The sequence below is a fragment of the Physeter macrocephalus genome, chromosome 11, assembly GCF_002837175.3.
Source record: "Physeter macrocephalus isolate SW-GA chromosome 11, ASM283717v5, whole genome shotgun sequence".
NCBI lineage: Eukaryota > Metazoa > Chordata > Mammalia > Artiodactyla > Physeteridae > Physeter > Physeter macrocephalus.
Window position 1 is genome coordinate 52,189,196 of NC_041224.1, and position 14,584 is coordinate 52,203,779.

Here is a 14,584-nt window from a genome sequence, read left to right on the forward strand (position 1 = left end):
TGTATGAACATAGCAGAGGGACTTTTACTTTGCCTCTTTTCTTTGTGATCAGAAAACTTACATGGTCATTACCAAAAAAAACTATGTTAGTCCTTTGACTTATTGGAATACACATATATGTGTTGGGTTTTTAAAAATGCAGTAACATGTCATTTTAATGTTGCAGTTTAACTTTATGACAACTTTTTTTTTTACTGTATATTGTCCTTATTAGAGGGTTCATATTTTGTTTGTTTTAATAATTATCATAAAAATGTTAGCTTTTATTAAAATATAACCCATTACCTAATTTATTTTGAAATGCTAAATAAACATTTTGTATATTGTAGAACCTACTGTAGTACCAACCACTTCCACGAGAATGGAATCACAAACCACAAGCGCTTCCATTAACAATTCAAATCCATCTACCTCTGAGCAGCCCTCTGATACTGCTTCAGCTGTCACTAGTAGCCAACCCTCCGCAGTGTCAGAGACTTCACCTATGCTTGCAAGCAATAGTATGAGTGGTACTTCTACAGGAGGTATGTAAAAAAAGAAAAAGAAAAAAAAAGGAAGAGCAGGGAGGGGACTCTTTTAGAGAAAGGATTGTTGTTTTTAAGATTTTAGCTGTGTTAGCAAGAGTGTATTCTTAGAATAAGCATCATATGTGAACAAAGTGGTTTCTATTAGAATTAGACTATGACTTCATATTTGAGTCTGTGTGCTATATGTTACTGAATTATGATAGCTCAACTGAAAGACATGGGGGAGAATTGAATGGCTGACACCAAAAATACAAGCAACAAAAGAAAAATATAGATAAACAAGACTTCATCAAATTTAAAATTTTTGTACATCAAAGGAAATTATAAGAAAGTGAAAAGATAGCCTACAGAATGTGAGAAAAATATTTGAAAATCATATATTTGATAAGGGTCTAGTATCCAGAATATATAAAGAACTTGCACAACTCAACAATAAAAAGAAAAGCAACCCAGTTTTAAAATGGGCAAAGAATTAACATAGCCATTTTTCCAAAGAAGAAGGTCATTTGTACAAATGACCAAGAAGCACATAGAAACATTATTAGTTATTAGGGACAAGCAAATCAAAACCAGAATGAAATTCCACTTTATTCCCACTAGGATATCTATAATTAAACAAAACAAAAACAGAGAACAGGAAATCAGAAGATAAGCAGGGTTAACAAGGATATAGAGAAATTGGAACTTTTATTTATTTTTCTTTTTATAAATTTATTTATTTATTTATTTATTTTTGGCTGTGTTGGGTCTTCATTGCTGCAGGCGGGCTTTCTCTAGTTGCGGCGAGTAGGGGCTACTCTTCATTGTGGTGCACGGGCTTCTCAGTGCAGTAGCTTCTCTCATTGCAGAGCACGGGCTCTAGGTGCGCAGGGTTCAGTAGTTGTGGCACACGGGCTCAGTAGTTGTGGCTTGCGGGCTGTAGAGTGCAGGCTCAGTAGTTGTGGTGCACGGACTCATTTGCTCCACAGCATGTGGGATCTTCCTGGACCAGGGCTCAAACCCATGTCCCCCGCACTGGCAGGTGGATTCTTAACCACTGCGCCACCAGGGAAGCCCCTGGAACCTTTATTAATATCTGGTGGGCATGTAAAATGGTGCAGCCACTGTAGAAAACACTTTGACAGTTCCTCAAAAAGTGAAACATAGAGTTAGCAGCATATGACCCACAAGTCCACTCCTAGATCCATATCCAAAAGAATTGAAAATAGGAATGGGAGTTTTAAAAAGTTTGATGATGTCATTTTCCCAATATTTTGTGTTGTTGTTTATTCTTTTGGTGTCATATCTAAGAAACCATTGCCTAACCAAAGGTCTCAAAGATTTACTCCTCTGTTTTCTTTTAAGAGTTTTATAGTTTTAACTCTTATCTCAGATTAACTGGGTCTTTTTTTTTTTTTTTTTTTTTTTTTTGTGGTATGCGGGCCTCCCTCTGCTGCGGCCTCTCCCGTTGCGGAGCACAGGCTCCGGACGCGCAGGCCCAGCGGCCACGGCTCACGGGCCCAGCCGCTCCGCGGCATGTGGGATCCTCCCAGACCCGGGCGCGAACCCGGTTCCCCTGCATCGGCAGGTGGATGCGCAACCACTGCGCCACCAGGGAAGCCCCTAACTGGGTCTTAAAGTAGTCTTTTTTCGCTCTTGAATGACGGCACAGACATAGGAACTTGCTGTTTAGTAATAGAGACATCATAGACCCTATAGCTTGTGGATTGACTGTATCACCAATAATAATAATAATCACCATTAATAATGAAACCACCATATATTTTCTATCTTTTTTTGGCTTTTAATAATATATTTAATTCTTATAATATCCCTGTAACTTACCTTGAGCAGATTGGAAAACTGCTTGTGTCTGGTTTAGATCTCCCTTCCCTGGAAACTTGAGGCAAAGCTTGAGGAAAGAAGGAGATTTCTCAGGGGTGTCTGAAAATCAAAATGTAGGCAGAAGTGAAACGGACTTTTATTTCGTTTATTGAGTGCACTGTCTTTCCTGGTAGCTTTATGTACCCTATGCTTATCTAGATGTTATGTGAAACAGTCCCAACTTTATCTCAAGACAGTCTCAAAGCTTTTATTTATGATTTTTTAACACCCTTGTTTAGTTAGGATTCACATTTAATCTATTAGGTAGTAACTTCATTGCCTGAATGGCCTTCTCATGATATTACTCGATCTTTTAATGACCACCCTTGGGATGGACTTGCACATGTTGTATTTCTCTAGACTAGGAGAACCTTGTTCCAGGCCAAATTGTTCCTCTGTATGAATCTGATAGAAGCACATACAGATATTCAGATTACATTAGGGGCATTCAATTCTGCTGGATTTTATTTTCTTCCAAAACTGTAGAACATCATTCACCTGTTTTCTTCACATCCTTTCATTACTTTGCACCTTCTTGAATATTTCCAACCTTGAATCACTTGAGCCATGTAGCTTCTCTCTTATCCAGGTTCCTAAATGGGACTGGTAAAAATCATAGAACCATGCAGATTGATGCCTCATGAATTTATGGTATCTAATCTTGGGCTTTTGGTAATAAGTTGTCATAGTGTGATAAATCTCAATCAGTTCCTTTTCCTTCCCCTCAGTGTCTATTCCAAAATTCTCTTATTCTTCTTAAGACTCTCATTTCCGGGGGTAGGGGGGATAAAAAAAAAATAAATGAAGGTTCTCAAGCATGAATACTTGTAACTTCCAGCCCCTTTAATAAAAACTTTTGTGTATTTATACCTATCCATATCTCCTAACTCCTGGTCTCTTAACTCCTTCTTATACTTTCCAGTCTCTTTATCTATGCTCCACCTCCTGTCCTTTCTTGTGTCCTTGACCTTGCTTTATCAGTTATCTTCCCTGTGTCTTCAGCATCTTTGTTGTTTCCATCCCCTTCGTACACGCACGTGTACATTTGTGTTAAGTCTATGTATACCTAAGTGGATCTTCTTCACCTTAAACTCCTTCATTTAACTTTAACTCTGACTCCTTTCAGAACAAACAAACATGATGTTTAAAAATCTGGCAGTAATTTTCTTCTCATCTTATTTTCTCCCAGGACTCTATTTTCATTCCTTCTTTCACTCGTCCATCTCATAACTGTAGGTGTTTTCACCTACCACCAGTATGCCGATGACTCACCGTATTGTGCTTCCAGAACACTCCCCTTGTTTTAAACTTTCATATCCAACTGCCTCTCCTCTGGACCATTCTGCAGTCACCTCAAACTCAACATGCCCCAATCAGCTTATCATCTGTCTGACTTCTCAATGTTCTTAGCTTTATGCATATATGATATCTTATATATTCATTTATTCAGCAAGTATTTATTGATTACATACTATGTATCAGGCACTGTTCTAGACACCGGGAACACAACATAAACAGAGCTAACAATTGTAGTGGATAATAATAGCTAACATCTGTTGAACTCATAATATTGGTCAATAATTTATTTATATTAACTGATTTTTGTAATAACCTATGAGGCAGATTCTATTATTCTTTTCATCTTACAGGTAAAGTAACTTGTCTAAGGTTATATGATAGTGGAGCAATAATTCAAACCTACAAAGTCTGACTTGGATCCTATACTCTTCCTTTATGCCAGCATTTCTCAACCTTGGCACTATTGTCTTTGGGCTGGACAGTTCTTGTGTGTGGCGGTGGGGGGCTTGTCCTGTGCATTGTAGGATATTAGCAGCATTATTATTATATTTTTAATTAATCTTTATTAGAGTATAGTTGCTTTAATGTTGTGTTAGTTTCTGCTGTACAGCAAAGTGAATCAGCTATATGTATACATATATCCCCTCTTTTTTTGGATTTCCTTCCCATTTAGGTCACCACAGAGCATTGAGTAGAATTCCCTGTGCTGTAGAGTAGGTTCTCATTAGTTATCTATTTTATACATGGTAGCGTATATATGTCAATCCCAATCTCCCAATTCATCCCACCCCCCTTCCCCCCCAGTAGCCATAGCAGCATTCTTGGCTTCTCCCTACTAAATAACCAGTAGCACTACCTCCCCTCCAGCTGTGCACCAAAAGTATCCCCAGGTGTTGCCAGATATTCCCTGGGGGGCAGTGTTGCTCTATACTGTACCTAGAACCTAGTGCTTCTGTTATAATACTGGTTGATTTCTGTTTTAAATTTTCTTTGTACTTGATGATGAGCTCCTTGAGGACCAAAGATCAAGTCTTTCTCTTTTTCAGCACTAAGCTGCAACCATGCAGGCCTGCCTCTTTTCCCTTGTGAGGTTAGCTTAAATTTAGCAAGTGCTTATTGAACCACCTACATTGTGCAGGCATGTTTTTAGTTTCTAGAGATAAAACAACAAAGGCAGACAATATCCATTCGTTATTTTAAAGGCCAGGACTTTCATTTTTTAGTACCTTTGTAGATCCTTAACCATGCCATTATTATGCATAAGACTTGCCAAATAAATGAATAAATGCATGAGTACATCTCAGTAATCCTCCTAGAATTACAATAAAAGTATTTTAACCAGCTTGGTGTCACTGGGCTGTGGAGTTAATTCTTCTGGTGTAGATTTGCGATTATCTATTTTTAGTGGCCACTCAGCGGCCTAATTTTAATAAAAAAGGTAGTGTTTTATTTACTCAATCAGATGTCTTTGTATTTCACCTCTACTCTGTGGCAGTTTTCTTTGGTCAGTAACTCTTGAACAAGAGGAGATTCAGTTGTCTTTACTTTGGATTGCTACCTTGTTTGAGGTAGAACAGAGAGCTTCTGGACTGTAGGAAAATAGATATTAATTTAATTGGAAGCCAAAACTGTACCATAAGAAGTAGAGCTATAAGGTCAGTCCTCTTTTAGGGGCCATACTGTTAATCATATAATCCCTTAAATATGTGTGTTCAGCCTTAAGGATATTAAAGTCATTGTGCTTCCTCTTCACTCACTGAGTTTTGTATTTGAAAGAATTGAAGACCAAGATGGCAAATCGTTTCCAAACAGGTTAAGTGTCATATCTATCACTTCAGTCATGGCCCTAGCAGTCCCTAGATCTCTTGCTCTGGTTACAGACTCATCTCCTGAGTCTTAGAGTTACACATAATCCTCAAATAACTGGTTTGTAAAATTAATGTGTCATAGTTGGAAGGAATCATGAAGGTCATTTAGTCCATCCACTGAATGGATTTAGTATCCCAGAGGTTTTCGATTTTCTTTTCTGAAGTAACACACAATAAGTGACATTTACTTGTGTAACACTTTGAAAACGTGGGGGCTGAGATATAACCCTGAAAATGTTATAGGAAGTAAAGTTCCTATAATAATGATATTGCTGTAAATCTCACAGCCTTTGGGAAATAGCTACTTAATGTTTGATTCAGCATAGCAAAGATAGGCTGTTGATCATGGTCAGTTCCAGGTATGCCAGTTGTGACTCTGTCCAGGTTACTCAAGAAATTTGGAATGCAAATGAATGAAAGTGATTTAATTATAGAACTGACTTTGAATCTGCTGTCACTTACGTTTTAAAAGTGAACAGCTTGTTGACTTTCATTGTTTTTTGATACAAATTATTTGTAATATTTAACCTCTCAACTGATGATAACAAGGTAGTACTAATTCCAGGAGGCTATTAGAGATTAGTAAAAATTTGTAATTTTTTTCCATCCGAGTTTACAGACTCCTGAATTCTAGTTCTGAGGTTAAGAACCTTTACAAAAGGGTTCAGGAAATTAGCCCAAGTAGGCCAGAGTAGGAACTTGGGGTGGGGGGAACCAATATACATAGATTTAGAATAGAGATACTGCCTAACAGGGTTTAGATCACAGACTTTGCACAGAAGAGAATCAGCAAAAGCAGGATAGGACATGTATGGGAGGGCAGACCCAGGAGAATTACAGGGAGGTGTACTGCAGTCAAACCCATCAATCAGAGCCTGAAGCATCCCCACCCAGATTCATTTATGTGAGTCTATAAATCCTCTTTATTGTTTAAGCCAGTTTCGGTTGGATTTTTGTATTATTTGTAAAGAACCAGAAGATTACTAATTTTGGTACATTGGCCCAGAAGAGAATAGCTATGTACTGTCAGCCAAATAGGAGCAGGGTATCCCTGGTATTGGTTACTCTAGAAAAAAGGCTAGAACAGTGGTACTCCAGAATCCTGGTACTCCAGAAGGATTCTGAGGAGATGCCTCATGAGTCACGTGGGGGTGGGGGAAGGGAAGGACAGGGATTTGGGTTTTCCACTCTTCTAATTTTTATTTTTAAGTAAAAAAATTTATCTCCATTTTTATCTGTTTTCTCTAATTTCCATATAATATGTAGTTTGAGGAAAGGGTGCTTTTTTTTAGAGGAGTTTGAAACACTAGGATAAACCTTCTGGGGACACTTTCTGCTGTTCTTTTGGCATGGAAGAACATACCTTCAAAATAACTCTGGGCGTATGACAGAGCATAATCAGGACTCAGATATTTCATACCTAGAAGATTATTATCTTTTCGAACAACAGCCATGCAAGGCAATTATTGCTACATTTAATAGGTGAGAAAGAGGTTAAATAACTTTCCTAAGGTCACATTGCTCCAGATTAGACAGGCTCAGGATTAGAACTCAGACCCATCTAACTCCATGTTTTTTCCCATTGTTCAACCTTGAGTCACTAGATCATTATAAGAGACCTTTAATTTTCGACATAGTAGAGTCGTATTTCTTATGTTCTATTGGGTCTGAGTTTAGAGACCAGAGGAAGGGAAAAGACATTGGAAGTTAGTGAGACTTAGCCAGATATGCTCTGAGTTGGGTGGTTATGTCTTTTCTTTCTGAAATAATTAAATTTATTTATTTATTTATTTATGGCTGTGTTGGGTCTTCATTGCTGCACGTGAGCTTTCTCTAGTTGCGGCGAGCGGGGGCTACTCTTCGTTGTGGTGCGTGGGCTTCTCAGTGTGGTGGCTTCTCTTGTTGTGGAGCATGGGCTCTAGGCACACGGGCTTCAGTAGTTGTGGCATGTGGGTTCAATAGTTGTGGCTCACGGGCTCTAGAGCGCAGGCTCAGTAGTTATGGCTCATGGGCTTAGTTGCTCCGCGGCATGTGGGATCTTCCCAGACCAGGGCTCAAACCCGTGTCCCATGCATTGGCAGTCAGATTCTCAACCACTGCGCCACTGGGGAAGCCCGTGTAGTTATGTCTTAAGAAGATAAGATTTTAAGAAGTACATAGTAGTCTTCATTATATAGGAATGATTTATAATATTAGAGGCTCATGGAGCTCAGGAGAACCTTAACTTTGTTGCATATAATGGAAAGACTCCCATGATATTTTAGAGTTTTTAAAATACAATTTAATACTAATAATTTATAATGACCTAGGAAAAGGTGATCTATTGCCATATTTAAACATCATGGTAAATGTAAGCCTCCTAAAGCTTGCCTGAAAATCCCAGTGAAGATCACTGCCTGAAATTACAGGATATGCGTGTTAAGAATGTGACTATATCACATTATTATTTACAGATATTTGAAATCAGTAATCACTTCTTAATTATTTACTTATTTATACACATATATGAAATATACATTTTCTTTTACACAGTGATATTTGATCATTTGGTTCTATGCATTTTTTCATTTCAAGATGACTCAAGGAGAACTGCATCTAGTGCTATAACGGAAACTGGCCCTCCTGCAATGCCAAGGTTACCTTCCTGCTGTCCCCAGCACTCGCCATGTGGAGGGTCGTCTCAGAGTCACCATGCGTTAGGACATCCACACACAAGTTGCTTTCAGCAGCATGGCCACCATTTTCAGCATCATCACCACCACCATCATACTCCCCACCCAGCTGTCCCAGTGTCTCCCTCCTTTGGTGATCCTACTTGCCCTGTGGAAAGACCTCCACAAGTACAGGCACCTTGTGGAGCAAATAGTAGTTCTGGTACCAGCTACCATGACCAGGTATGTGGAATTTGATGAGCTCATCTTGATTTTTTAAAATTGTGGTTCCTTCAGGAGAAAAAAAAAAACCCTAATGATAAAGTTTATATGCTAAATAAGTCATTCTTGTTGCCCCTGCAAGAGTGGCCTAACTTAATGATGTGTGATTTTTTTAAATTAAGTATTTAGGATTTTCTCATGTAAATTATTGCAACTAATTGAGGGGGCCAGGGATGTAGAAAATTGGACGTGATACTGATTTTTACTCTGGAATGTTTTTAGGTGTTTTTAGTTAAATGTAGGTGATCTAAACCTTTGGGATTTTATTTCAAACAAAGTGTTGAAACTGCAGTGTCAACCTAATTCATGAGAAATTCGGGAATTCTCCCAGTTTTTTTCTCCTCTACCCTACCTCCTATTCTGGAGCCTCCCTATAATCTCCACTCATCTAGAAATAAACAGCCGTCTCAGGTGCAAACCTGTGACATAGCTTCTCAGGAGCAGATGAGGTTTTTAGTTTGTGGGAAATTGAAATGTCAGCAAAAATTATAAGAAATTTTTTGCTAATTAAGTAAATTAGTTGATATTATTAGTGAGTGCTTGATATGTCAAATAATATTAAATTAATATTGGTGATCACTTGGAGTAAATAAAGTGAGGTGTTATGTGCTATTTTAACTTTTGCTCCGTCGTCTCTGTGTATAATTGTGACATAAACCTTGGTGGTGCATACTTTAAAAAGCAAAACATGTAATTTAAAACTGTAAGTGACACATGCTAAAAAATGTGCTAGAAAAAAGTCAAAAAGAAATTCAGAGCAGCTGCTTTACTGTACCCTCTGACCTTTCCTAAAGTACTTGCTTCATCTTTTAAATTTTTGCTGGTTATCTCTTCTGGTTCTGACAAATTAAAAGTAATTAAGAAAGTGGGGTGTTCCCTTAAGAAGAAAAAACTAGCTGCTGATACCAAAAGGAAATTTGAAAGGGTTTAGTAGGAAATATTATTAAAGAGATTTTAGATTATGTTTTGGTTCTGGTAACAGTTCGAAGTATTAACATCTATGGATTGTCTAGACCTGTTCTACCTCTTGGGAATGAGGAAGCAACCTGAGTGAGTTAATTAGAGGAAGAATCTCTTTTGTGTAAAATATAGATGTAACCTACTTACCTATATCTAAGTAGAGGTATTTGGACTGTACACAAAACTTGAGAATAATCAGCAGGATCAGGCATTCAGTGGTTATAATTGGTATGAAGGTAAACAAAGAATGAGGTTTTGGAAATATGAACGGTTTGAGATTGATGTAGCTATTTGTAGGACTCTGAAATTAGCCACACGCTCATGAGGTAGCCTCGTATAGTCTCCGTTTGAGACCTGTGTGGACACAGCAGGAAGTTGAGGAGAGGCAGACTGATCTGAGGATTTATAATTGTGTGGATGTGTTATGATTGAATGTCAGACTATAGATAGGCAGAGAAAGATTGGGGAGGATTAGGCTTGACGAGAGAAGTTGCTGTAATCACTTGACTCTGTACTCTACTACTCCTTCTGATATAGTTTTCTCTTTTGAGAGAATAGTTTAATTAGTGCTGTGCACTACTTATGAGCTGTGTAAAGTAATATTTGCCATTTCTGTGCCATTTTGCTTACCCTCCCTTTTCCTTCTAGAATAATAATTGAATGAACTGTTGGAATTGTGAGGAAGAGGGTTCTCTGTGTTGATTTTTCCCCTTTTCTTTTTATTCTCTACTTTTAACTTTACCCTCGGTTCCTTCTAGGAGGACCTTCACCCTACTTAACTCACTCTCTGGGAGTGTTCTTAATCACTGACTGGAGAAGAAGATAGGAAATTTGCTCACCTTCATAGTATGTTGATATTCCAGTCCATTTGCCAAATTTTAGCCTAAATAGGAAAATACGGAAAGGATTTGAACCATAAATAATAATTCACAATCTTAAAATACTACTCTTAAACTTTATTTATTCAAATTGGGAGCATATATTGTATTTGCCAACTCAAAAGAAAGAGCCCAGACATTTACTTAATTAATTGTAGACACATAATATAGAAGAGGAAAGTAGCTTTCTTTTCACCTTCCTACAGCTTCTCCTGTACCATCATCCTCCTTCCCTTTTAGTGTCCAGAGTTTCTCATGTTTCTGTTATCCTCTGAGCTGGGAGGCCATTGAAAGTACAAAGACAACTCTGTCTCTAAAAAATAATAATAATAAAATAAAATAAATTTTAAAAAAGTACAAAGACCACTATGGTTCTTCACTGGACTGGGTGACCTGGGCCTCTAATAAATGCATTACCCTAGCTTTCCTCACCTCTAGCCCCTCAGCTTTCAGTATTGAACAATTCCTGCATGTGATTCCATATATAACATCTTTATTTTCTTTAATCACATTTTAAAAATTACAGCTGTACTGAACACTAAGCAAAGACTTGTATTTAAACTACTTAAGAATATAAAGAAGCAATTCTGTTTCTGTAATCTGCTCTAGAGTAGAAGGTAAAGTGTTGTACTAAGGATTTTTCAAAGTGTTCAGGGGAAAAAGCTTAATTACTTTTGAGTAGAGATGGAATCTAGACTCTTTGATTTTCCAACTTGGTAAATGGGCCTTCCCTCAAATTATATTCCTAATAAAAGTAATCATGGTTTAATCTTTTTTTTTTTTTAAGCGAAAAAAGTTATGAGGAAAAGCTAGCTAATGGTTTAGCTTGAATAATCTTAGGCCCTTTGTTATCTTGGATAATGTTTGCACTATTAGTGTTTCAGTTGAATGCTTGCTGTGTACAGTTTAAAAACAGAACAAATTTTTACCTGGAGCCTTAAATGTTTTCAGTGGTATGATTATATGTTTTGTAAAGGAGTCCTAAATTACCAATCAGAATTTTGGGGTAAAGGAGGATATGGAAGTATGATTTAAAAATTTCTTTCTCTCTTAAAATCTAGATAATGGAAGAGAAACAGATCTCAAAATAATATATTAATTAACTTTTGTTCATCTTATATAGCATGAACTCATGCTTGATTATTTAAAATTGATTATAGATTTTAAGTGTATAAGCACTACAGTTTTTACAGTCCAAGATGCACACAGTATCTTCTTGGTACTCAGTAGGTCTTCACACTCAAAATTTTTACCAGTTTTAAATTCATAGATTCTATTTTTCTAGATTGCATTAGGAGTACTTTTGTAATATAAGTTGAAACAATGTTTTGACCACATTTTAGAAAGATAAAACATAGTTCCTCTTTATACAGCAGGCATTGCCAGTAGACCTGAGCAGCAGTGGTATCAGAAGTCATGGAAGTGGTGGTTTTCATGGAGCATCTGCCTTTGACCCCTGCTGTCCTGTTTCCTCTTCCCGAGCTGCAATCTTTGGCCACCAGGCTGCTGCTGCTGCCGCCCCGAGCCAGCCATTATCAGTAGATGGTTATGGATCCAGCGTGGTTGCACAGCCCCAGCCCCAGCCCCCTCCACAAGCCTCGCTGTCATCTTGCCGACATTACATGCCGCCTCCTTGTAAGTATGAATTTAACAGGCAAAGAGCTTAGAGGCACATAGATGAAGCATCGTCCTCTCCTCATGAAGTAACCTTTCAGTAATACTAGTTTATAAATTTTTAGTACCTCCTCGGCCTAAGAGTGGAATGTATTTTTTCCTATTTCATCCTCCCTTTACCTCACATACCCAAAACAGTCTTCTAAGGCAAAAAGGGCAGATGTTGTTGTAAAAGGTCTGGGAAAATAATAAAAAAGTATATTTTGACTGTTTGACATACTAACATTTACAGTTTAATTAATATCTATGAACTCGTACATTGAATGGCACCTTAGAGTCCTATAAAAGGAAATTTTAAGGAATTAGATTTATCCTTTAGGAGTAAAAGGAAATTTGAAAGTTTAGTAATAGGAAAGTAAACTTTGATTAATAATTCTGAAGCTTAACTGAGCCACAAGAGAAAATTCCTTGACAGAAAGCTTTGCCAGTTGCAGAAATGTTTCTGTACTCATTTGATGCAAGAAATTAAAATAGAATCAGACATGGCTTTTCTAAAGAAATTGAAATCTATGAGATACCGTAAGAAATGAGAAATACCCTTAGGCTGTGTAACATATATTTATTGCTCTGTTAAATCATAGGTTAATAATCAGATGGAAGCTTATTAAGTACTTTGATTTAAAATAAACACTGAAAATTCATGCCAGGGGTATACCAGAAAGTTGGCAAGGAAATTTGCTTTTGTTTTGATTACATACAAGGGATAATTTTCAGTTATATATCTTCTTAGATCTTTTCTTCCAGTCCTATAATTTTTAAAATCTGGGTCCTGCAGGCACAGCTGGAGTCAACCCAGAATTTGTACAGTGAAATCTGGTGATATATCACTTTTCAAGAATGCAACTTTAAAGTATAAGGTAGAAAAAAGGTTTTGAAATGAGTTAGTTTTTGCAAAGCATTGACCAGTGAGCAAATTCTGTGTGTGAACACTGGTATGATGTACAGGCTGTTCTGTAATACTTGCTGATATTCATCTTTAATTGATTATCTTTTACTGAGAACTCAAAATGTGTGGTTTTCTCCCCCTCCCCTTTAAAAATAATATACTGAAGCAATTTATGAGTGTATCCATTCATCTTTTATGTCCTAATAAAAAAAAATGTTTTAGACTTAAACTTGTTTTACTTTTATCGTAAAAGTAACTGGTGTACACCCTAAGAAATTCAAACTGCAGAATGATATAAAATGAGAAATTAAAAGCCCTTCTCCTTTCTTCTCACTAATGCTAATACCTCAGAGGTACCAACTGTTTATAGTGTATTATAAAACCTTTTGGAAATTTTCTTTCTCCACACATTATTATGACATCTCTTATTATGACATATCTCTCCTTTTAAAAAAAAATGGGATTATATTAAACATAGTATTTGCCTCTTGCTTTTTCATTTTTGATTTTTTTTAAATTCAGCAATACATCTAGATTTTTTCATATTAGCATATAAAAATCTAGCTCATTGTTTTTAATACCTTCATAATATTCCATTGTATATTAAATTAGTCCTCTGTTGATGGACATTTAAATTGTTTGTAGTTTTTTAGTCTATCTGTAGGGTAACTTCCTGGGAGTGAGATTGCTGGGTTAAAGTGACATGCTGAACTTTTAAGAAGCAAGATCAAGAACGTTTTTTTGTTTGTTTGTTTTTACTGGCAAGAACACATAAAATAGAGAAAAAGGGAAATGGTCTGTGGGAAGGCAGAATATGTCACCTTTATACAGTGGTTAGTAATTGTTTTGTTTAGATAAACAGTGTATTATAATGATGGCTGAATTTTTCACCATACACAAAAACTGGCAACTATGTGAGGTGATGGATATGTTAATTAAACTGATTGTGGTAATCATTTCATGTGGTATACATGTGTCAAATTATCGTATTATACACTTTGAATATATTGTTGTATTTGTTAATTATACGTCAGTAAGATTGAAAAAAATAAAATGATTAATGAAGAGTTAAATAATCTGATTGATTCCAAAACAAGACTTTAAAATTTTGTTATATTTGTGAATATTTTTACTTGTTTAATGATTATAGAAGTAGAAAACATTGATATGAAACTGGGAAAAATGCTCTAAATTTGAGGAAGGATAGTTAACAATGATAAAACTTAGTGACTTCCTTTTTGATGACCAAGGAGTACTGAGCTTTGTGACTTCTTAGCGTAAAGCATTGATTTGAAAATATAATTTTTAGAAAATCAGTTTAAAAATATGTCACAACTTACATTGAGCTTAGTGAAAGTTTCCTTTAAATATTGTGAATATTTAGTGACTATTTCCTTTAAATATTTCCTTTAAATAACAATACATACTAGCAAGGTTTCCTTTGAAGTATGGCTGAATGAGTCCATGGTTACCTAACTTTCACCACTGATGCATGAATCAAAGCAATTAAAAATTGAAGGCAGTCTTTCTGTAATGAAACTAGACAATAGCTGTAGCTCCATACCAGGCTACCAAGAAAAATCTTACAAATAAAATGAAATTAGAACTAAAATCCAAAGAGGAGACAAACTTATTTTTAGACCTCAAACAGATGCGCATCTCTTAGAGTAAGAGAGATACGTATTCCTCTGAGGGA

At 36.4% G+C, this 14,584-nt stretch overlaps 1 protein-coding gene across 9 annotated transcripts in view; it reads left to right on the forward strand.

Annotated features, from left to right (window-relative positions):
• Positions 1-14,584, forward strand: part of RNF111 (ring finger protein 111) — an 86,839-nt gene that overhangs the window by 57,873 nt on the left and 14,382 nt on the right. For 6 of the 9 annotated variants that reach the window (XM_007128503.4, XM_007128505.4, XM_007128506.4 and 3 more), the window contains 3 exons: positions 330-524; positions 8,132-8,451; positions 11,702-11,963. In XM_007128503.4, the coding sequence (XP_007128565.1) occupies positions 330-524; positions 8,132-8,451; positions 11,702-11,963 (777 nt within the window). The remainder of the gene's footprint in view (positions 1-329; positions 525-8,131; positions 8,452-11,701; positions 11,964-14,584) is intronic. The other 3 variants (XM_024128823.3, XM_024128824.3, XM_024128825.3) reach the window with 1 other exon arrangement.